General features: G+C 36.2%; 3 protein-coding genes across 7 annotated transcripts; 1 reads left to right on the forward strand and 2 right to left on the reverse strand.

Annotated features, from left to right (window-relative positions):
• Window positions 1-865: 865 nt before the first annotated feature.
• LOC113692398 (nudix hydrolase 20, chloroplastic-like) lies at window positions 866-5,216 on the forward strand. Its single transcript, XM_027210806.2, has 9 exons — window positions 866-1,273; window positions 1,431-1,495; window positions 1,960-2,149; window positions 2,306-2,386; window positions 2,892-3,017; window positions 3,550-3,629; window positions 3,985-4,100; window positions 4,192-4,312; window positions 4,957-5,216. The coding sequence occupies exons 1-9, from the start codon at window positions 941-943 to the stop codon at window positions 5,024-5,026; spliced, it is 1,182 nt and encodes a 393-aa protein (XP_027066607.1). The 5' UTR covers window positions 866-940; the 3' UTR covers window positions 5,027-5,216.
• A 291-nt stretch (window positions 5,217-5,507) lies between these two features.
• Window positions 5,508-10,085, reverse strand: LOC113692396 (3-hydroxyisobutyryl-CoA hydrolase-like protein 3, mitochondrial). 5 transcript variants are annotated; one of them, XM_027210803.2, is made up of 11 exons: window positions 9,911-10,065; window positions 9,719-9,823; window positions 9,436-9,537; window positions 9,139-9,203; window positions 8,286-8,420; window positions 8,099-8,195; window positions 7,517-7,646; window positions 6,951-7,129; window positions 6,629-6,756; window positions 6,393-6,494; window positions 5,508-5,762 (listed from the first exon to the last, which is right to left on the reverse strand). In XM_027210803.2, exons 1-11 carry the CDS (start codon window positions 10,020-10,022, stop codon window positions 5,661-5,663), a joined length of 1,257 nt encoding a protein of 418 aa, XP_027066604.1. In that variant the 5' UTR covers window positions 10,023-10,065; the 3' UTR covers window positions 5,508-5,660. The 5 variants fall into 5 exon arrangements, with proteins under 5 accessions (XP_027066604.1, XP_027066606.1, XP_027066602.1 ...); XM_027210805.2 differs by adding an exon at window positions 8,878-8,930 and having other exon boundaries at window positions 9,159-9,203; window positions 9,719-10,065; XM_027210801.2 differs by having other exon boundaries at window positions 9,719-10,085.
• A 3,365-nt stretch (window positions 10,086-13,450) lies between these two features.
• Window positions 13,451-15,629, reverse strand: LOC113692452 (strigolactone esterase D14-like). The gene is made up of 2 exons (XM_027210859.2): window positions 15,136-15,629; window positions 13,451-14,236 (listed from the first exon to the last, which is right to left on the reverse strand). The coding sequence occupies exons 1-2, from the start codon at window positions 15,513-15,515 to the stop codon at window positions 13,801-13,803; spliced, it is 816 nt and encodes a 271-aa protein (XP_027066660.1). The 5' UTR covers window positions 15,516-15,629; the 3' UTR covers window positions 13,451-13,800.
• Window positions 15,630-22,427: the final 6,798 nt, after the last annotated feature.

The following is a 22,427-nucleotide window of genomic DNA, read 5'->3' on the forward strand; positions in this document are numbered from 1 at the left end:
TGTCATATCAGTATTTTATTATTATTTTTTATTACACCCTTATTCACAATAAATTACACTCATAAGAATATAATAGCATAGATCTACATGCCACATCAATATTTCACTATCTCCTCTTTTATTATACGTTCTCTCCTTTTTTATTTTAATAATGCACAATACATAATCCATAAATAAATAAATTTATTATTTTAAAAATAAATTATTTGAATCCCATAGCATCATGAATTACAAGTATAATGGATATTATGCGTGTAATCTTCATGACAAGACAGTGTAATGGGGACATTATACCCCCATTACACACCCCTGTTGAAGATGCCCACAGACCTCCAAAGAGCAATTCCCACGTTTCTTGTGGATTTCAAAATCATTCTGCGTAAGGACGTAAGTTTCAAATTTAATGAATTTATATCTTGACGTGTTATACGTGTTTAATAATTAAAAATAGAATATTTGAATTAATTAATTATTTAGATGATATTAAATTTTTTAAGTAAAATTAAATCTAAAATATAAGTGATGAATCCTAAAATATAACAAATTTAGTATTTAATAATTCAATAATTTAAGTGATTCAAACATTTTTATACCTGAATTTTATCAAACGCACGACCTAAAATGACCCACAATGATTCAAACATTTTCATTCAACTGAAAATGAAGGTAATGGCCAATTGGTTGGTATCTTTCTGAATGCCAAAGCTTCTAGTCCATTAGCTCACACATTGCCATCTAAACGCCCCAATGATTTTGAAATCCATAACAAACTTGAAATCCATTAGCTCACACGAGTAGTTACCTGTAGCACTACCAAGTACGTTGTTGCTGCGTGGCAGTTGGAAATGATTATGCGGACTTGACACGCGCGTGCTATTTATATGTCGTTGAATATGTACAGCTCTCTCTCTCTCGTCAATGCTGTTCAACGAACTGGAAAATGGGAATCAGTAGTGGTATCACGACCATCTGCTGCTGCAGCGGCACAAGTATAAGCAAGCTCCACTTCCACCACCATCTTCCTCGCGCATCTATTCCCTCCATTTCTCCGTCTCCATCTCCAGCTCTCCAGGGTAGGATCAAATTTTCATCATTTTCTTCGCGGTCTGTTGCAGCAGCACGACATCGTTTGGGTTCCACCACTGCGTCATCTGTTGGCAGCTGCTGCTTCACATGGGATGATGTATTTCGAGCCGGTGAATCAAATGAAACTGACTCTGCATCTGACCTCGGAGGCTTCTTTGACAGAGTCAAACTCTGCAACCGCAATTTGGTAATACCGCTAAAAACTAGCACCTCAACACACCCCCCCCCCCTTCCCCACGCCACCAATTGAACAGTATGCTAAGCTATAAGATACCCACCCTTTCACATATCTGTACTTTTATAGTATTTATTTTTTCTGATTTAATTGGAAACCAATTTTGCAGGAGAAGCTAAATGAGTTTATGCCATTCGTCATTGCAAATCAAATAGTTGGCTATGTACATTTTGGGTAAGCCCATTGTAGTACATCTTATATTTATCTAAAGTTAATTATTTATTGTATATCAGTATTAGTTGTCTTTTATATTGATTGTGATTTTTTAATGAATGCTTGATATTATTTTGGAGGTTATAGAATTGGAAAAATAAAAAATAAAAAAGTGGCAGCTTTCAAGGATGTCCCAACTGTGTTGTTATTTCTGTAACGTTATGTAATTGGAAAAATTAGCATGAGGAAGTGGAACTTTATGTGTAGAGAAAGTGAAATTAATCAAATTGATATTAATCAGCAGATCAATTAAACCTTACCAGTTAACGTACTTGTTCCGCTGACCTGGTTCATGAATCTAGTTACAAATGAGAATGCTTCTACAGATGTTATCGCTTCAGCTTGTTTGAATTTCATAGGGTTCTTTCCTTCTTTATTCCTTCTTCTTGTTATTTTTCCAACACGGTGTTTTCCATGTAATGTAGGTTTGCAGATCATCTGAGGAAGTTCAGGGATGTGTTCATCTTCCAAAAAGATACCAAGGCTTTCGGCAGCAATTTCGGGTGCCATGTCACTCTGCATTCATCTCTGACGACTGCTGAGGATCGGACAAGAGCTGTTGGAGATGTTGTCAAGTGTTTGGGGGAGGAACTGATTCCAGGTATACGAAATGAGGTACTTCTTAAATCACTGGATGCTGCCTTTTCATCTAATTTCCTTAATGTGGTTATAGCGGCTGTTTTGCTTCTATGATTCTGATTTTTTGAGTTTAATCACCATTCCATAGGCACTACTTCTTGGGTTAACTCTTAATTCATTTGATTTGTGCAGCTATACCCTGTCGTATCTTCTTTTGGTTCGCCTATATTTTTTTCGGTTGAACGAGCAGCAGCACCATACTTTGGGACAAAGGTATAAAAGAGTCTGTTCCTTTCTAACTCTATGGCTTCTGAACATTTTGATGCCATACAGTTCAAATTTTTATTCTGAAATAAAGATATATTGCCAATGTAGTTATGGGTGCAGCTTACGTAATGGTTAGTGATAAATGCTTGTTCTTATTACGTCTTGGCCTCCTAATTTTATACTGACTATTGCCATCGCCAAGCACCCAAGAACAGTTTCAGTAATATGGTTGTTTCTAGTATCCTACTACCATTTGTGCAGGATGGCTAGCTTGAACATATATTGGGTGCTACTCTTTTGGTTACTACTGGTTGTTTCTATAATTTTTGGATACCTTCCAATAATTACTTAATTGGTAGCTAAGTTTGAAAATAAACCTTGTGAGAATTGTGGCATTTTAAGATGAAAAGGAGGATTGGATTAGGATTCATGGCTGCAATTTTTGCCTGTAAAACTTATTGATGCTCCCCCTCCTCCTCCCTCTGTCTTGTGTCATGTTATGTTAAAGCAGGCTTATGGAGTACACATGAATGGCTATGTTGAAAAGGACGGGCAGAAGTATCTTTGGGTAGGGAAGAGAAGTGAAGTGAAACCCACCTATCCAGGGATGCTTGATCATCTAGTGGCTGGTGGACTGGTAAGTACTGACTTTTATTTTGTGCTAGGTAGTTACCACTCATGCATTGTATATGAACCTGAACATGGAAAGTATTTTGTCTGCTGGGGGCATCTTTATGCTGAACTTCCCATTGTATTTTAGTAACTCTTGTCCCGCACTCAAAGTTTCTCTGCCTACAGGGGCTGTGTACCTCTAGATAACAGTTTCTGCATTGTAAGTAGAAAAGTGTACAGACGAGCCTAGAGAATATTCTTCTGTCCACTGTACTAATGTGATATTTGACATGGCAGATATATGCTAGGTACTTTCATTCACTGGGCCTCCAAATCAGTTTGTGCACTTTGTATTTGGTGCATTTGCCTCCCTGTTCGTCTAACCAGAATTACCATACCTTAAAAGATTATGCCTGTGTATTTGTTTAACCAGAATTATAAAACTTGAAAAGAATAAGAATGCTGTTAGTGCATTTGTTGTTGCTTTTTCTGCTCCTGGAATAAGCTGGAAAAGTTTTAGTTCAATATGATTTAACCGTACACCATCCTAATTACAGCCACATGGTATTTCCTGTGAAAAGAACCTTGTGAAGGAATGTGAAGAGGAAGCAGGCATACCAAGTTCTATTTCCGGCAGGTAAGTTTTTGACTTTCTGTTGAACTAGGCTAGACTATCCAACTATGAGGACAACCATATGCTTGAAGTGAAACTTATATAGCAAAAGTTTTCCGTACACTTGAAGTGAACCATAAATAACAAAAAACTTGTTTTCGCCTGGCATCATGTATGTCTTATCTCTAGGTTTCTTTTCTTTTTTTTTTTCTTATGTTTCTGTAATTTTTTTCTCTCACTTTTATGTCATATTGGCATGATTAGGGTTCTAGATAATGTGCCCTATTCCCTCCCCCGCCCCTCCCCTCAAAAAAAAAAGATGATGTACAATAAACTTAATAGCTTAGTTCATTACTGGAAGGTGCTTGTTCTAATGCAGAGCTGTCCCAGTGGGAGCTATATCCTATATGGACATTGATGGACATAGATTCAAGAGAGATGTTATGTTTTGTTATGATTTAAAGCTTCCAGAAGGTTTTATTCCCAGGAATGAGGGTAGCGTGCTCAAATACCTCAACTTTAATTAACCAACATATAATTATTATTACATAATTTGCATGGCTGTAAATTATTTATAATGAAACAGATGGAGAGGTGGAAAGCTTCAAGTTGGTTCCAGTAACACATGTTGCTAACATCATTAGAAGCACAGAGTTCTTCAAAGCAAATTGCAACCTGGTCATCATTGATTTCCTTTTCCGACATGGGTATGAAAATCCATATTTTCTATAAGTTGCATTTTTTGGGGGGGAGGAAGGGGGGGTTACATAAGTAGTATGCAGCTGTATGTTCTGCAGTTTCATGCCATATTAGGGTAGAAGTTTTAAGTTGAATGCCACTTAAAAGCTCTTGAAAGTTGTGCTGCAAATGGAGCTCTGTTTAACGATGCAAAATAATAAAAAATGAGGTGCCTATTCTCACCAGGAACTCCCTTGCGTGCCATCAATTGGCGCATAGGATTTTTACATCCTTTAACAGCAGAAAGCTTTCAATGCTAAATAAGGTAGCCTGTGTTTAAACTGCTGCCATTTCTTCTTCTGCCCAACAGCTGGAGTGAGTAAAGGAGCAAAATAAATAAACATGAAGATGTGTTATAAACTAGCAAGATGCACCTTACTGCAGACATTCTATCAGTTAGCATTTCTCTTCCTCAAAAGTGAATGATAACTTGATTCTGTTAAATGTCGAGGTCATAGTTCATTTTAACTGGTAACTGGACTCTGGCAAATTAACCATCTCAAAGCACAGGGCACCAGGAATTGAAATTAAAGTAACTGAACCTGATTGCTTTTCTGATGTGCTGGGATCTTGTTCATGTCATTTTAAAACTTCTTATCTAAATATCTTGCAGGTACATTACACCAGAAAATATTGGATATTTAAAGCTACTGCAGAGTTTGAGAAGTGGGGACTGCTCTTGAATGCAATTTATTGTTGTTATTTTTTGGTTTTTTCTTCAGGACTCGTTCATTCAATTTTCCCCCATTCGGTGGCAAGTCAGGATAGAGTTACCAAGCGTTGTAAGGAGGTGCCTGTTCTTACCAGGCTCTTTCTTAGAAATTTCTTTTGTGACCTAAATGAAACAAGAGATGAGGATGTTGTTATCAGTAATCACTATCTAAGCATCAGTGTGAAACACCAGCAATTTGGCAAGCGCAGTCAAAAATTTGCACGTAGTGCCAAACGACCTCTATCCTTGACCTCTCTCTGAAAATGAAAATATCAGAAAGTATTGCATATTCTGCAACAAAAATGGTGTCGGATGGTCAAGTAAACATGAGGAATTTGAAAAGCATCGTGCCCCCTATCTTCCTAGTTTGGATCTTTGTAAATTAAGGAATCTTTTTGTTATTACACCATGATGCGTACTAATAATCCTGGTGATAACAGAAAGCATCGGAATGAAGATACTAATAGATTTCATGTCATTAAACCAACCATGAAAAGACGCGCATATTTTCCGTTCTGCTCGCTGGTAGAGTCACGGATTATGATAAATCACATGGAAGATATCAACTAGTGCAATTTTTGTTCTCTATAAATTCGAGTGACATCTCAGACGCTCAACTCTCCAATCTCCTGGCTTAGGGGTTCAAAAAGAGCTTCCACCTCGCTAGAGTTGACTTCCTGCAAACTTGAAGGATTCCACCTCGGATTCTGCCAAAGAACAACAGATGTAAATAAGCAAGCAATAGCATTCGATCCACACAATAAAAATTAGTCACTCCAAAGTGTCGACACCTATGTGCTCATCCTAAAGATTTACGTGCAAACAACATAGATTTCTTTTATTTGTTCACCCAGATATTAAGCAACTTGTAGCAAGTAAACAAGTACAGAATTCAGAAATACTCTAGCTATCAGCCTGGCAACATGGTGTATGCTGCTCTAGTTAAAAAAAAAAAAAAATATCATGCACCAAATTTATGCTAGGACCAGGAAAAGCATAATGTCCAGAAATCAATTAGGATACAAGCAGACCATGAATTGTTCAACAATTCTTCCCCAGCAGTTCAATCAGTGAAACATGTAAAATAATAATTTTGATAAGAATATGCAAGATACATCTGCTTGACACTTTACCAGCACTCATAGAGAATAAACTATATCTACAACCCCCCCCCCCCCCCCCACAACAAAAAAAAAGAAAGAAAACCACTCCAAAGTCCAAATTACCCTATTTGGGACCATGCCTTTGTTAAGTTACAAACTACAACCTTTATTAAGTTAATTCCATGTTATAACACCTATTTACCAAGAGAAGTGCTTGAGTTGCGAGGGGCAAACCTGATCCTTGTCCACTAAGACTGCACGAACACCTTCAGCAAAATCATTTCGAAGAGAGGACCTTACAGCAATCCTATACTCGGTTTTCATTACACTAGGCAGCTAGAAATAAGAAAAAATAGGATCAAATTCACGAGATGTCAATAGAGATAACTGAGAACAACAAAATAATCTCCCGAAGAGACAAAAGATTGAGGCAAGTAGAAAATAAAGCATAAGACAAACACAAATCATACCGTGGATAAATCATTCTCATTCTTTTGACGAGCAGTTGCAACTCTAGAGAAATATTTCTGCGTTAGACAGAGAGAAAAGGGGGCACCCTTCCCAAGTCCTTGCAGAGCATCCTTGGCCCAATCAGCCACTGGCAACGAAATACAAGACGAGAACCAAGGATAAAAAATAAAATAAAAAAAAGAGTTAACTATTGCACAATTTGGTGAACAAATTTTTTTAATATTTCTGATAAGTGAACCTCAAAGTCAGCAAAAATTTCAATTATAATTGATTCATATTTCACATTCTTGAGTAAACAATCTGTATTATGTATCTCTTTACCTAAAGTATCAGCACTCTCTTGATGCTTCTCCAGCTCTCCCATAATCTCCTGAACAGAATTGCTACCGCTGAAAGTTGATATTATTCGTGGTAAAAGCAACTTTAGATGGGGTTCTGACTCAGGATTGCTGCTGTATTTTGCCAATAATACTCTGATATCTTGATGTGGATCCTCAGAGCTGTATCAAACCAAAAACTTTCAGGTTCAATAAATGGAGCTCAAAGCAATCTATTTGTAAGCACTCATACCCTAAAATATTACAGCATAATATGTCATTCCAAGAAGTGAATAAATCTGTATGTGTCCACTTCTTGGAGACTGATATAAAGAAATTAAACATGCACATACAATGAAAAAGAGAAAGATTTGGACACTGGTTTTAACTGCCTCATGAAACATTAGTTACTTGCACCTACTTGCCCACAGCAATTACAGAATAAAGACCTCTGAATGAACAATTGGAGCACGCATCTAGTTCATCCACACACAATGAAATGAAACGCAAATCATAGAAGAAAATAATAAGTTTTGAACACAAAAGAACAAAAGTACTGCTGATACATACAAGGAGGTTTCCAATAAAGCCTCTCTCAGGGAACCCAACTTTCCAGAGTGCACATAGTGGGTCCCAAGGCCCACATAAAGGGCATCAGCAGGAGTTGATATCCTACTCCCTGTCAGCCCAAGATAAGCACCTGCAACAAATTTACTCAAATGAAAAGAGCACGATATGATATTAATATTTTGAAATCGATACATGCAGCAGTGCTCTGAAAGATAAAGCTGATGAATAACCATATTCTTGCGTAGCATGGGAATAAACTTCTCTTCATTATAAATATCTTAAACAGGAGAATCATAAAAAAAAGCTGCAATGAATCAGCTATTTAACTGCAAGTATTTCCAAATTTTATTAGTCAACCATGGCAAAGACTCTAAAGAGGGATTCAGCTGGGCTTCAAAAATAAATTATAATGTATGCAAAGGACAGGTTGCAAGCCGTGTTTAAGTAAAAAAGCTGGGAGAGAATTTGAATAGCATGCTCTTTGCACTAACCATCTTCTTTCTTCTCCACTGTGTCTTAAGTCACTCACAGATAAAAAACATAGGAACAAAAACAAGTTCCAAAAATAGTAGTAAGTCATACCAACAGCTCCTTCTCCAGGACTTTGTCCAGCTATGTAAGAAAAGCCAACATCTGGAAACAACCCAATTCCATTTTCTGGCATAGCAAGAACAGTCCTCTGCAACAATAATTGGAAAAGAATGTAAATATCACAGTAGCACCAAAACTAACTTGTAAAACGAAACTCTCTACCAAAGGGAAGACAAACCTCAGTGATGAGCCTATATCGACCATGACCAGATAGGCCTATGCCAAAGCCCATTGTTATCCCATCCATGAAGCACATGTAAGGCTTTTTGTAGGCAAAGATTTTGCAAATTAGAGAATATTCAGCAGTGAATACCTGTTGAGGGGTCCGGCAGGACAGCGACTATAAGTTTATGAATAACCAGGCAATTAAGAGAAACAATTTCTAACAACCATATGTAAACATAGGCACGTTCACTTAAAAGCCATGATTCATAGAGCATCAGGTGTATATCACCAGACAGAGAGGTATTTATGAATTTTACTAAATTGATATTCTTGATGCAAAATAGACAAACGATTTGAAATACTTGAGCCTAAACCTTTGTCATCAATCTGTATGTTTCAGAAAAATGTTGATGATTTATGACTACAACTTAGACTGCAATTTATTTATTTATTTTTTTAAAAAGATTACTATATTTCCACGCCTATGACCTTTGATCTATTTTTTTGTGGAATATATCCACATAGCAAATAAAATGACAACTTAATTTGACTAAGCAAAGATTGAGCTGAATAGGCTTGTATATGGTTGGAGGACACTACAAAACCTCAATCATATCTGACAGTTGGTTTTTGGTTGAAATCTGCTTGACATCACCACCTGCAGGTAAAATGATTCACTAAGAGATATTGCAACTGAATTGCTTCCGAAAGAGCAATACTATAAACCATATGGCCGTGAAAGACGCAAAGAACAAGGAGCATCAAAAGTGGTAAATCTCTCTAATGCTGATCTAACCGGTTGGAAGCACACAGAAAAACACATGAAACAGGAAGCACAAATTTCATAATTTCTTAGTAAGGAAAACCTTTTGCACAAGAGGTGTGGTTTTGTCCTTTTGGATTTCTGCAACAACCCCTTTAATATCCATTCCTGCATTGGCAACGAGTAGTTACCGTCCAAATCTCACACGGCACCCCAAAGAATAAAACAGAATACGCGCCAATACATAAAAATTTATACATAAAGTTGAGTGAGAGTGCAAAATATATCGAGGTTCCACTCACAGCTCTCATTCTCAAAGTCATGTAAATAAACAAAGTAATTGCCATGAAACTGCTAAGGTGTGGATACAGATTTATAGTTCGATTGATTGGATTATTACCTGCTGAAAAAGCACGAGGAGAGCTGCTCTCCACCAATACACATTTAACCTTTGGGTCGTCTTCCCATTCATCCAAATAGCTTTTATACTTGATATCCATATCTGCATCATTTACATCATTCATTCAATCTCAAAACATCATAAAGGACTCAATTTTTGTAGTTTAGATTGATTATCTGCACAGAACAGGAAAAAAGGGAAAAGAATACTGCTAACAAATGTACACTCAAAGTAGCAGCAGTACTAGTTAATAGTAGCAGCAGCTTTCAGGTAGAGAAATGACCTAGGTTCATGGCGTTGAGGGCTTTAGAACGATCGAGAGTGATGACGGCGACGCCGTTTGGATGGATAGTGCCTTTAACAAACTCGTCGCTGCCGGAAGCCATGACTGAAAATGTGCGAAACGGGGTCGTTGGATTGGAGGAAGTTGTACAGAAAATTAAATTGCAGAGACTAATATTAGTATTGGCAGTACAATTTCCGGTGGAGTGGGAGCCGCGACAGCTGAAGAGTGTGGGGGATAGGAAAATTGAGGAGGATCGGTTTAGCTTCAGCAGCTGAGAAGCGTTTAGCAGCAGACTTCGCATGACTTTCCTTTTTTTTTTTTTTTTTTTTGGTTTATAAGAAAATTGCCTGGACTCCACGAACTGTACTCAATTTTGCTTCCCCACCCACCTCGTGAATTGTGAAGGGTGACAATTGGGTGTACATTTACCAATCTGCCCTTCATTTTTTTTTTTTTTTGACTTTTGTGTTTTTTGGATGTGCGGGCTTGGGCAGAAGTGCGGATTCAATTCGAGTAGCCTGGGTCGGGAGTGTAAGACTTGATGATGAAAACAAGCCCCAAGGGCCTTTCGTACCTGAGTAATATTTCTCCTTGTCTCTGGAACCCCAGGCTAACTGGATAACCTCAAAGAAACTAAATGGTCATAGAGGGGCTCCATTATCATTGCATCAGCTTGGATTGGACCATGCTGCGTTAACACATTTACGGTTGGCAGCCCGATTTTGTAGGTGTACGGAAGAAAGTGTATATGAAGTTCAAACTGTGCAAATAACAAAGCTATATTTTTTGTCAAGACTAGTTCTGCATTAGCTAGATGCTGGTAAAGTTTCTAGTTCAATTCTCAAATTCTTCTCTCTCTCTCTGACCAATGAAGAAAAAAAATGTGTCTTTGATTAGCCAATGGTGAAGTTTGTGACAACCATGAAACTTCTAATTCGATTATCAATTTCTTTTCATTCTCTCTCGCACCAATAAAAAATACAATAGATCGCTCGACTCACGACTGTAGTGGGACTATACTAGACTCTAATCGTACCCTTGCCATCAACCTATATCTTTGATTAACCCTCCATATCCAACTACTCTCAGATTTTCACTCGTAGCTCCATCTATATTCAGTTTGAACCAGCCCTCCAATGGTTTATGTCAACTTACTAGACATTTTTCTTTGACAATCATGAAACTTCTAATTCGATTTTCAGTTCCTATTTATTCTTTCTCGAACCAATAAAACATATAGTAGATCGCTTAACTCACCATTGTAGCAGGATTACTCTAGACTCTAATAGTACAAAATTGTAACGAGTAATCAAGATCATTTGACAAGTTAAAAAAACACACTTGAATTCAAGCTATAATTCGGGCGGAGGATTTCAAAGTAGCCACCATAATACCTTAGTCACAAGCAAAGCTATCAGCAGACCCCAATATGTAATTTTGTCCTAAGGTACAGCGCATGATACACCAGGCACCAGAATGGTGATATTACAACCAAAAAATATTTTAAAAGAAAAAAAAAAAGAGGGAAAATCTGCGGTAAAGTAAAATGATTACAGACTTGAGATGATGTCTTTATTGGTCTGATTCCCATTTTCGTTTTTGAATAGATTGTGGACAAAGATTTCCACCATCACTTGAGACGAGTTTAAAATTCTTGGGAAGATAAGATCGCGTAAGATTTAGGAAAAAGGATCGATAGGACTTTGCAGGAGACACGGCTGAATAATAATATCACGCATTGCCTTTTGGCTTGTAGTTTCCCTTTGCTCCTTTTTTTTTTTTTTAAAATAATTATTATTATACATAGTACGAATGTGCTTAGCAGCAGAAGAGTCGATCAATAACCCTAATTGGAATCTTAGCAAGTTATTTTCTGATGAAAAGAAAAATAGATATATAAGGAAATGCCACGACTAGTGAGAAGTAGTTGTTATGTTAATCCAATGTCAATACATGCTGCTTAATCAATTCTCCTCCTGTTAATTTAAATTAGACACGACTTTAGAATAGAACAAAAACCTATTTTCTTGTTCTAAAATCTAAACTGGAGTCTCCTCCCCCCTCCCCCAAAAAACAAAAAAACACCCTTTTTTTTGGCATAAGTGACGAATTTTGGATTCAAAACCTCTTACTTATAATCCTTTTATCTTACCATCTAATATTCTAAGCCTCTCCTTTGTTCCCATTATTTTGCAAGAATTTCCGCGCCTTTAAGCCAATGGGACGAAAATTAATCATGCTCTAACAAACAAACAGGAGAGCTTTTTCTAAAGCTCTGGGTAGGTAAACTGAGGCGGGACAGCAAATAATTCCAAATCTATATAAGCAAAACTTAGAGTAACAAATAGGGGAGTGGGCCAATTTATTGGACACCGATTCTCTAAATGAGACTTGAAAAGGATGAGCTTGAAGTGTCATGTCAAAACCCAATTTGGAATTTTTGTACAACAAAACTCCCACACACGCTTTGCCAGAGAAAAATAGAGAAGAAAAGAACAAACAAATTCTTCTTGTACGTAGCAACGGGTAAATTATGCTCCTAGTACTTTAATGAAAAGTCTTTACCAGAGTCGTTATTTGGATTTTGAAACATGTGGATGGACCATATATAGTCCAAGTTCACCTACTCCTAACGAAATGATTTGCCCTTTAGCATGACTTAATTAGTAGATTATGATCTCAAAATGACCCCACAGATTACTTGTATGCACATGACCCCATCATGTAATGTTGATTAGAAACAAAAGAAAAGAAAGTAAAAAAAAAAAAAAAGAAGATTTGGCCTTTTTGAAGCATATAGAAGAGATAAGTGCTCGCAGCATTAGTTGATTCCCAGTTAATGAAATTTGGAATGTGTAGAAAAAGGACAAATTTCAACTTTTGTTTCCTGACATGCAATCCATCCGAGTGACGGCAACACCAATGACGTATTAGTGAACAAAAATATGAGATTCATATATTGATTAGTATTTTGAGTGTATATTGTGAGGTTCAAATTGATACTTAGTAGACGACTTAATTTGTTACCAAAAAACAAAAACAAATTTCAATTTGCTAAGCATTTCTCTACACTTTAGACATCTATATTTGTTCTGTCATTTTCTGCTCGTCTTGCAATGCAAATATATTTAAAAAAAAAAACTTTCTAGTGATTTTAACTGGCTAACTTCAAAAGAATCTAAGCCAAATTGGGGCAATTTTCAAGTGGAAGTCAGATCTGGAACGAAAAATTGAAGTGCGAAATACACAGAGGCAGCTTAATTAGCTACCAAATTAAATATATCTACAAAATATAGCCGAATTTATTAAGCAATTTTCCCAGTAAAAAATCAACTTATAAATCGTTCTTCAAGGAAACCCATATTAATTGAAGCTTCAAATCTTAAAACGGCACAAATTTGTAAAGTTTGACCGTTCAATCTGCTGCAACTACACGCAAATGAGAAAAAAAAGAACACGTAGAAGCATCTTGATAAGAATTATTTGTCAAAAATTTATTTGTTTGAATCATCGACAACATATATGCTTTTTTGTTTCACGTACATTATATCGCATACATCATCGTATATTATTTTATATTAGTGTATGATAATTAAGATTTACCTGTTCTAAAGAAATTATTGTAAAGCGAGAGATAACGAAAATTTTGACTTTTAAGGTCGAAATCAACGACAATGGCCACAAACAAAGAACAGCTTTTCAGCTGTAGGCATCCATGCACCGATAACGTAGAATAATTTTCAAACCACCGCTTAAAATATCGAGCAATAATTTACAACACCAAGTAACGAGAAGCATCAAATCCATACTTTTTGAATGAACACTCGACAAACTCACTCAAGCTACAGTAACCACAAGTGCAAACTGGTAAATCGCTGCAGACATCCCAGTCCAGGAGGGGCCAATTGCTTCTTCCAAGTTCCATGATCCCGTGTAAACAACCCCCAAGTACAATAATGTTACATGTCGAAGAAAGCATTTATTATCCTAGCAATTTTCTATCTCTATCCACTCCAACCCAAGAAAAAAGTACACAAAGACCAGATTATATATATATATATATATGACGGACGGACGACTTAGTGACCGATCAAGACCTTATCAAGAACATCAAGGAAGAGCTTATGTGCAGTGAGCTGAGGAAAATGGCCCTCGGTGGTAGCGATAATCTCGATGGTTGATGGCCCTTTGATTTTGTTCTGCATGAAGATTGGGACAGAATCTGGGACGACGAGATCCCTTGCCGTGTGAATAATGGTACACGGGGCCGTAACCTTTTCAAGAATGGCCCTGTGGTCACTGAGGAAAACAGTTTTGGCCAAGGGAAGTGCAGTTTTATATCCCATTCGTTTCAAGGTTGCTGCGAGTTTTTCGACCGAGGGAGGATCGTTGTTGTCTACCACAGCTGATGCGAAGCTGGTTGCCCACTGGTCGTAGTTGGACTCGATGCTAGCAAAGATCTGTTCAATGTGGGAGATCTCGAATCCTCCTTCGTAGTCTTCTGAGTTTATGAACCTTAAACGGAAGGGGCAGAAAAAAACAAGGTAGACTGTCATATGTACGTGAATGAATACTAAGAATTTTGTGTACAAATAAATATAGAATTTGTATGGGTGATACAGGTGGCTAGACCTTATCCTTATTATGCTTCATTGATTGAGGAAGAGGGTAGGAGGATATAGTGAGGACAAAATTCTAAAAATAAAGTGAAGGAAAGTATGCATGATTCTAAAAATAGGGTCCAAACCCTGTTCGGATTTCTATTTTTTAGGGAAAAAAAATTTTCACATGTTTTTTGTGAATATTTTTTTTCTAAAAAAGCCGAAAGTTGTCCTGTTTTGCAGCTTTCTAAGCGTCTGATTTGTGACCACTGACGCCCCTCTACAACCGGCCAATCTCTTCCATAGCAAAGACAAAAAGAAGTATAGGACGCGCACGCACAACCACATCAAAATTTATGGGAAGCACCCGAATATTCAGGAAACTAGATTAAAATTCTGCAGGCCGGGGGCAGATCAATAAAAGCATTTGGAGAATAAATACCAGCGCAAAAATAAATAATTAGAAAAAGCTTACTCGTGCACTAGATTTTATGCAATTTGTGACTATATTATCAGACTTTGGAAAAGGTTCAACTTTAACCGATCGAACATGATCCATACATGATTGAAATAAAAGCTATTTTTTAACCCAAAAAAAAAAAATTTCTAGCAGGGGGACTGGGGATGCATCGGAAGAGGAGACTACGACGCAGAAGTAGGAAATGGAAAGAGAAAAGAAACGATAAAAAAAACTTTAACTATTCTTGAAAAGACAATAAACAAAACCCTCAAGTTCAACCACTGTCTTGCTATCTCTGCAATATCTATATGTAATAACAGTAGTAGTTTGTATTTACTGAAACTTGGAAGTACCTTGGAGAAGATGCAACAAGTACCAGCCTGCTGAATAAGTCGGGCCTCTTGACTGAAGCAATGCATCCAATCATGCCAGACATGGAGTGTCCAACAAAGACTGAAGATTTTAAGTTCATTTCTTCCACGAGAGCTATTATATCATCGGCAAAAGCATCATATGAAGAATACTTAACTGCGTCAAAGAGGTTTAGATCTTTGACGGCACCTGAGAAACTCCAGTCAAAAACCAAAACTTGGTGTAACTGAGCCAGCGAGGGCACCACTTTGTCCCAGACCGAATGGTCTCCCCCGTAGCCATGCGCAAGAATTATGGTTTCTTTTCCAGAACCAATTAGTCTTGCGTTCATGGCTGTGGACATAGATTTTTGCGTGATCATGCCGCCTTTTCTGAGCTTTTTTCAGGAGGAAAGGTAGCAGAATTGGTTAGGGAAGGAGGAGAGAAGCTGATGGAACAGTGTCTTGAATGCTTTTTTTTTTTGGTTAAGATGATGGGGTTTACTAATGTTAATGTATGTTTTTCTAGTCCTTAGTCTGTCTTATATAGTAGGCATCAGGAGGAGTCTTGGACAAATAAATCAAAAGCATTTAGCCCTAATAATTTTAAAAAGTGCCGTAAATTAACCTTGTTGGGGTAATTGCGCAACGGATCTTCTGTCCCATACCCTGTGCCACTCTCTGTCCCATTTTTTATTATATTGCTATTTCTCATTCATAAACATCATGTTTTAATTCTTTTTTACTTCCTTAAGATCTAATAACTATTAATTGAGTAAAAAATAAATACAACGGCTTCAAAAAAGCAATATATAATAGAAAATTAAAAAATACAGCAGAAAATTCATAAAAAAAATCTCATTTTTTATGCATTTTGATTTTTTAAGTTTGTTAAATTTTGTGTATTACTCAATTAATAGTTATTGGATCTTAAGGAAGCAAAAAAGAATTAAAACATGATGTTTATGAATGAGAAATAACAATATAATAAAAAGTGGGACAGAGAATGGCACAAGATATGAGACAGAAGATCCGTTGCGGGTAACTGATGATTTTGTACTTATCCTTACTATTCTGGAGGAAGACAAACAATACTTTTTGAGAAGGCGATAAAATAAACATATTATCGTAAGCCTAACATCATCATTGCTCATCCTTAAATGTCGGGTGCAGGGCCATGAGTTCCCCAAATTGCTAAAATTAGAGAGCCAAGTCGGTTTCACTCTAGAAGTTTTTCTTTTTAAAAAAAAAAAAATTATAAGTAGGACAGCTCAAACCCAAAATCCTTCCCTTACATTCTCTCTTTTGGACCATCCAAATCATCCCTCCCCCTCACTCTAAAAGGTTTGCGAAATCACTAAACTACAATATTTTGTAGGATAGTTATTGGGCACTCTTCGAGTATTAGATTTTTTTAAAGGTAACATTAATTAGAGAAAATATGTAAATGCATGAAAATACAATAATTACTAGTATATATATATATACAAGATAAGTTTGATAGGCTAGATAGAGTATAAATGGGTTAACGAGGGCATTTGTTAGAAAAATCTTATTTTATAAAGTCATATCACCTTCTTTTTTTTTCCCTTTTCTTAAGAATAAATTCACATAAGATTCTAAGAAACTTAATGCTCTATCACTGGATATATAATGGTCTAGTTAGCATTAATTGATTGACGTTTTTTGTTAAGCACTTTGTGAAGAAACAGGCCATATAAGATCAACTATTAGTGTGACATCTGCATTATGTTGTTGTTCATTGCTTATCTTTCTTGAGTTAAGCTAACAATTTTTTTTTCCGTGATCCATCCTGTTTCAAAGAGGGGAAAAAGGAGAGAGAGAGGGGAAAAGTTCTAAGAACTAACTACTTCATGTTAGTTGGCCACCAAAAAGGTTTTTAAAACTTTACTTGAGTGTAGGTCAAGGAATCAAATCATTTGGTTTGTATTCAAAATTTTCTGAAAATTTTGCCAGCAAGTGCGACACTCGTTTGAGTTGGTGGTGGTTCAATCTTCTCCCAGTCCCTTTGGTCTCTTTAGATCCCCCTCCCTCTAGTGTAGAGTAGGAGTAAATGTAGAATATATTCTATTATATCAAAAAAAAAAAAGAAGGAAAAGTTCTAGGACAGTTGTTGTATGATGGGTCATTGACCCTCCTTAGAGTAAAAAAGAAAACGGAAAAGAAACCATCCACAAAACTGATACGATACGTTCCTAATGAAATTTCGTCAAGAATCAACCACAATAATTATATAAATTGAGACTAAAAAAAAAAACAAAAAGTTTAAAGGTCGGGCAAAAAATCAATAAATTTGTTGAATTTTTAAAAAAAATGTTTCTCTCATAATTGTGTCAAACTCATGATTGTAAATCAAGCGAACGATTTCACTTTATCTGGTTTTGGCTCATGTAGATGCGAAGGAGACAATTGCGCCACGATGCCTGCGTTAGATAAATTGGGTTTGACTGATTAATACTACTTGAAAATTGTAGGAACAAGGATTTTTGGGCGGTTGGGATCATTAAATGTTTTTGGCCCCTCGGATATATAGTTGATTTTTTTTGTTTTTTTGAGGGTGATAGATAGTTGAAACTTGAAAACCTTCCGAAAGAAAGTAATGGCATGCTAAGGAGAACCGAAGGCTGTCCCTATCCTAACCCCCAAAAAATTTTGAGATTCATCTTCTTTTCCCCAAAGGTTTTCCGGACTTTCATATAAACCAGGTCTCTGGTTTTATGGCCACCGAATACCAATCTGCAATGTTTTGACAAAAAAAAAAACCAATCAGCATGATGATTAAAGTGGATCAGACCAAGATTGGCGCTTAGATCTTAAGGTTCTGTTTGATAATCTAATTCAACATTTCAATTAACAATATTGTACCCCAAAGCGTTAGGTCCTACTTCATCAAATAATCTCATTTCAATTAACAAAACTATTCCAATAATATTTTCGCCCAACCAATATTTCACTATAACAATAATATTAGTTTGTCCCAACATCAACGTCTAAAAACACTAAAAGTATGCGAAATTGGCAATGATACGAAGAGAGGATACAGTGTTTTATGAATAATAAAAAAAAAATTTATCCAAGCAAACCCGCTCATTTCGCGCATTGTTTAAAACTAATTAAGTTGCAATATCAGATAATAGCTTCTCCTGAATTAGAGTTTTGGTATAATTCACTTTAAAATTCCTTAATATTGAAAAGGGTATCTTTTAGCCTTTTCGAGTAGCACATCCAAGAGTGTAAAGTCAGCACTATATTCTCTAGTGGTGAGCAATTATTTCTTGATTTTCAATACTCTTGTAGGCCTCAATAAGAAGGTAAAAAGAATATGCCGTGTCCAAATATGATTTGAATTGGACAACTTTGATTGTGGTCCATGAGGATGGGATGCTTATAAAGACGATCGAAGATGAGGAGGATGAGAAACTGAAAAAGGACGTAGTCTTAAATATAAGAGGCGGGAATAGGTCAAGGATGGATTTAGCTAATTGGGAAGAAGGCCAAAACCCAACAGAAGAAAGGACAGCCACCTCCACATGTTATTTTTTTTTTTTTTTTCAAAAAAAAAAAAAAAGGCCTCCCTCTCTCAGCAGTCAGCAGTCAGCAATCAGCGTGGTGAGGTGTCTACAGCGCCACTGTACCTGTTGTTCCATCATCCGATGACTTTATCACATTTCATTGTAAATTTTTAAAGTTAAACTGCAAAAGGTACTTTTTGTCGTCTTCTGCTTGACTGCGTGTATTGTGTGTCTGCGGGTCTGCCATGCCAAGTCGTTGATAATTCCAACGCCCAACTTTTTTCATTTACTATTCCTGCACTGCTGCCCCCACCCCCTCGGGTCCCACCATGTTGTCATTGCTTCGTCGCTTTCAACGGAGAAAGACAGAAGCTACCTAGCATGATTAATACCCACCAACTGAGTGCTATTATTATTTTAATCGAAATAAAGAAATAATTAAAAAATATATTGACAATATGAATAAATAAAATTGTGCAAATAACTCATCATACAAACAAACTCAACAAGTAGTTAGTATTTTTCTTTGTGATGTTACTAGAAACTAGTATGATACTAATAAAAAGGATATTTTTCTTTGGCACCTTATATCATAATTAAAAATTCGAGATAACTCTGCAATTGCCCTTCAGAAAATAAAGAAAGAAAATGTACACCCTTTCCTTTTAGAAAATCAACTATCAGCCTAGCTACGGGGAAGAAATAAAAACTAACTAATTTTAACATAATAATTAAATACATATAAAACTTTTATACATGTGATCATATGACTTCACTGTTGCCGGCAAACTTAGACCATGCTTGAATTGCTTGTTTCCGTCAGAAAATATCATTGTCATTTTCCGTTATCACATTTCCCTATCACCTTTATCAAATCGTTACAGTAATTTTTCCATGAAAAATGACGGAAAATGCAATCCAAACACAACCTTAGCCCCGTTTGGACAGCCATTTTTTCGCCGAAAATTTGCGTCGTTTTCTGTGATCACATTTTCCTATTATCTTTTTTTTCCTCACATATATTAATTCGTTACAGTAATTTTTCTACAAAAAAAATCCAAGAAAATGCAATCCAAACAAAATTTTAATTCTTTACGTCCACACCTAGGCTATGTCCAAACAAAATGCAATTCAGCAATTCTCACTCCATTTGTTTCGAAAAAGCAAAAAGCTACATATATGATACAAATAGAGTATTCGTATAAACACGCCGTTGCCTGCCCAATAACTAGGGGTGGCAATTTTCGACACGACCTAAAAACACGACACGAACCTAACACGAAATTAATGGGTTTGGGTTGATGTTTCGGGAATTCGGGTTGGACCCGATGAACCCGAAAAGAAAACAGGTCAATTTCGGGTCAACCCGTGGTGACCTGATATGACCCGATATGACCCGTTTACGAATTAAAAATAATTTAATAAACATAAAAATAATTTTATCTAACTAAACTAAGTTATTCTTTTTTTCAAAGGCATTAATTACTTAATCCTAAATGAATTTATTTAATTTGTGTGAAGTTGAAATTATTATATTTGGACAAATAATATATTATATTATTTTTTACTTTTATACTGTTTTAATTTATTTTATATTTTGTTTGGGATAAAACACTTTTACGGTGTTTAATTTATTTTAGATTTGGTTTGGAATTATTTATTTAAATTTTTATTACTTGATTATGTAATTAGTTTTGTGAGAAATTGATTTTATTAGAAATTACAATGATAAATTAATAAATTAAAATTAAGTTTCGGGTCATTTCGGGTCGACCCGTCAACATGAAATTTTCGGGTTCGGGTCAACATACCTGACCCGTTACGGGTTCGGGTCAACAGATTTTCTAACGGGTTGACCTGAACCCGACCCGTCAACCTGATTTGGACCCAAATTGCCACCCCTACCAATAACCTCCTGATCGTGGTCCAGTGCTGGATGAGAAGGATATCCAATAAATTGAAGTTGGAACTTTTTGATTTCAATAACCCTGGTGCTGAAAAGAATAGCATATAATTGGTGGTCCATGGTTAAGTGGTGCAACTGCAAGTTTTAACTAATAAGATAAAGTTTATCTGACGAATTAATTGTTTATATCCAAAAAGCAAAGGATGAAGAACAGTCGCTTAAAACAGATTCGTCCCAGGCTGGAAGACATCTCAGAAGAAGGACAAGAATGAAAAGTTCACTTCACACTCACAGCATAACAATACTCTTGCTGCTTGTGAATTTCATGTGTAACAAGAATCTCAGACTCATTCGATGGAGCCGGAAGGTTTTCAAGAAGAAGGTTTTTATCTTCGATCTTAAAAAAAAAAAAAAAGGGGGGGGGGGGTCGGAAATTTCCAAGTCACATGTGTCAGGTTCAATTTACAAAGAATTTCCAGGTTAAAATTGTTGAAGAAAAAGCTAGACAAATCCAAAAAGATAAAAAGGAACAAGAAAGAGTTGTCAAGCTAATCCATATGATATGTGGCTTTTTTTGGTGAGGAGACTGAGAGGGTCACGGTCTGCACTGCAGAGACTCTAATCTAACCGTGATGACAAAGAAATGCAATTTAATTGGAAAAACCATCTCATTTCTCGTGTGGAAGGCCAAACGTGAAGTGGGAAAATGATGCTCTAACAAACCCTTATAGGCTACCTAATTTTCTTGGCAAATTACATAGTAATACTTTTACCAACCATCATGAGCAAATTAGGGACCAAAAGCAAAAGGTTTAAGAGATAAAGCCAACGTATTTTTAAACTGACTCTAGACCATGCAAAATTGCAAGACGCTGCTGCTATTATCTCAACTTATTTGCTCCCTCATAAAAACAAATCTTGTTTATCCATCTGGTTGGTGGTCATGATGATGCCGTGCTTGAAGGCCTAGCACGATTGGACCCGATGTCCAGTCATCGATGAATGATGAATGAAACTTTTGTCGACAAATCAACAACCCACGATTAGTCGTGATTTTGCGGCTCGATACGTTACGGTCTATGGTCTTTAATTTGACTCTAACTCTTTGCCAGTCAGAACCAAGAACATTAACACACTGTAGATTGTAGTAATATCATCACTTCTACCTAATCTTACTTACTCTATGAAATAGGAGTGGCAAATAATTGATGAAACAGATAAATTGGTCTTACAGTAGCTTTCAAATAGTAGCACTAGTAGTATTTCCACAACCACCGTAAAGAAAATATATATATATATATATATAAAAAAGGCACAATTAATAATGCTAAAATTCTTTTAATGTATGACCAAACGCTGATGATTTCATGGATATTAAAGTAAAACGTTCAGGAAACACGAGTGATATATTTATTGGATGAAGTGCATAACAAAAGTTTTGTTGTGTTTAAAGCAAAAGTTCTTAAGTTTAGGTGCTGCGTTTTCAAGTTATGTGATAATTCCTTCGGGTACTACAAAACATCAACAAAACAAGGGTGCCATTTTATTAAGGAGCATGTCTGTTTAGATGCACTTGAGATTCTCGGTGACATATTTTCTATGCCAATCAAATGCCACCTCTGATACTGCGTCAAATGTCTTGTTATTATTTGCACTTTAATTTTCTGATAATTCAAATTGGTTCGTTTAATACAAATTTTCTCTATCCTCTAAAACTTTGAACCAAAATTAACCGACCGGTTTAATTTATATACCAATACTTTTGAGTTAACCACTCACGATCTGTTGCTTTGAGGAAAAAGAAAAAGAAAACCCTAAACAAAATTGCCTCCAAACCCTCAAAGTTTTAGAGGGTA

The sequence above is a fragment of the Coffea arabica genome, chromosome 6c (assembly GCF_036785885.1).
Source record: "Coffea arabica cultivar ET-39 chromosome 6c, Coffea Arabica ET-39 HiFi, whole genome shotgun sequence".
Lineage (NCBI taxonomy): Eukaryota > Viridiplantae > Streptophyta > Magnoliopsida > Gentianales > Rubiaceae > Coffea > Coffea arabica.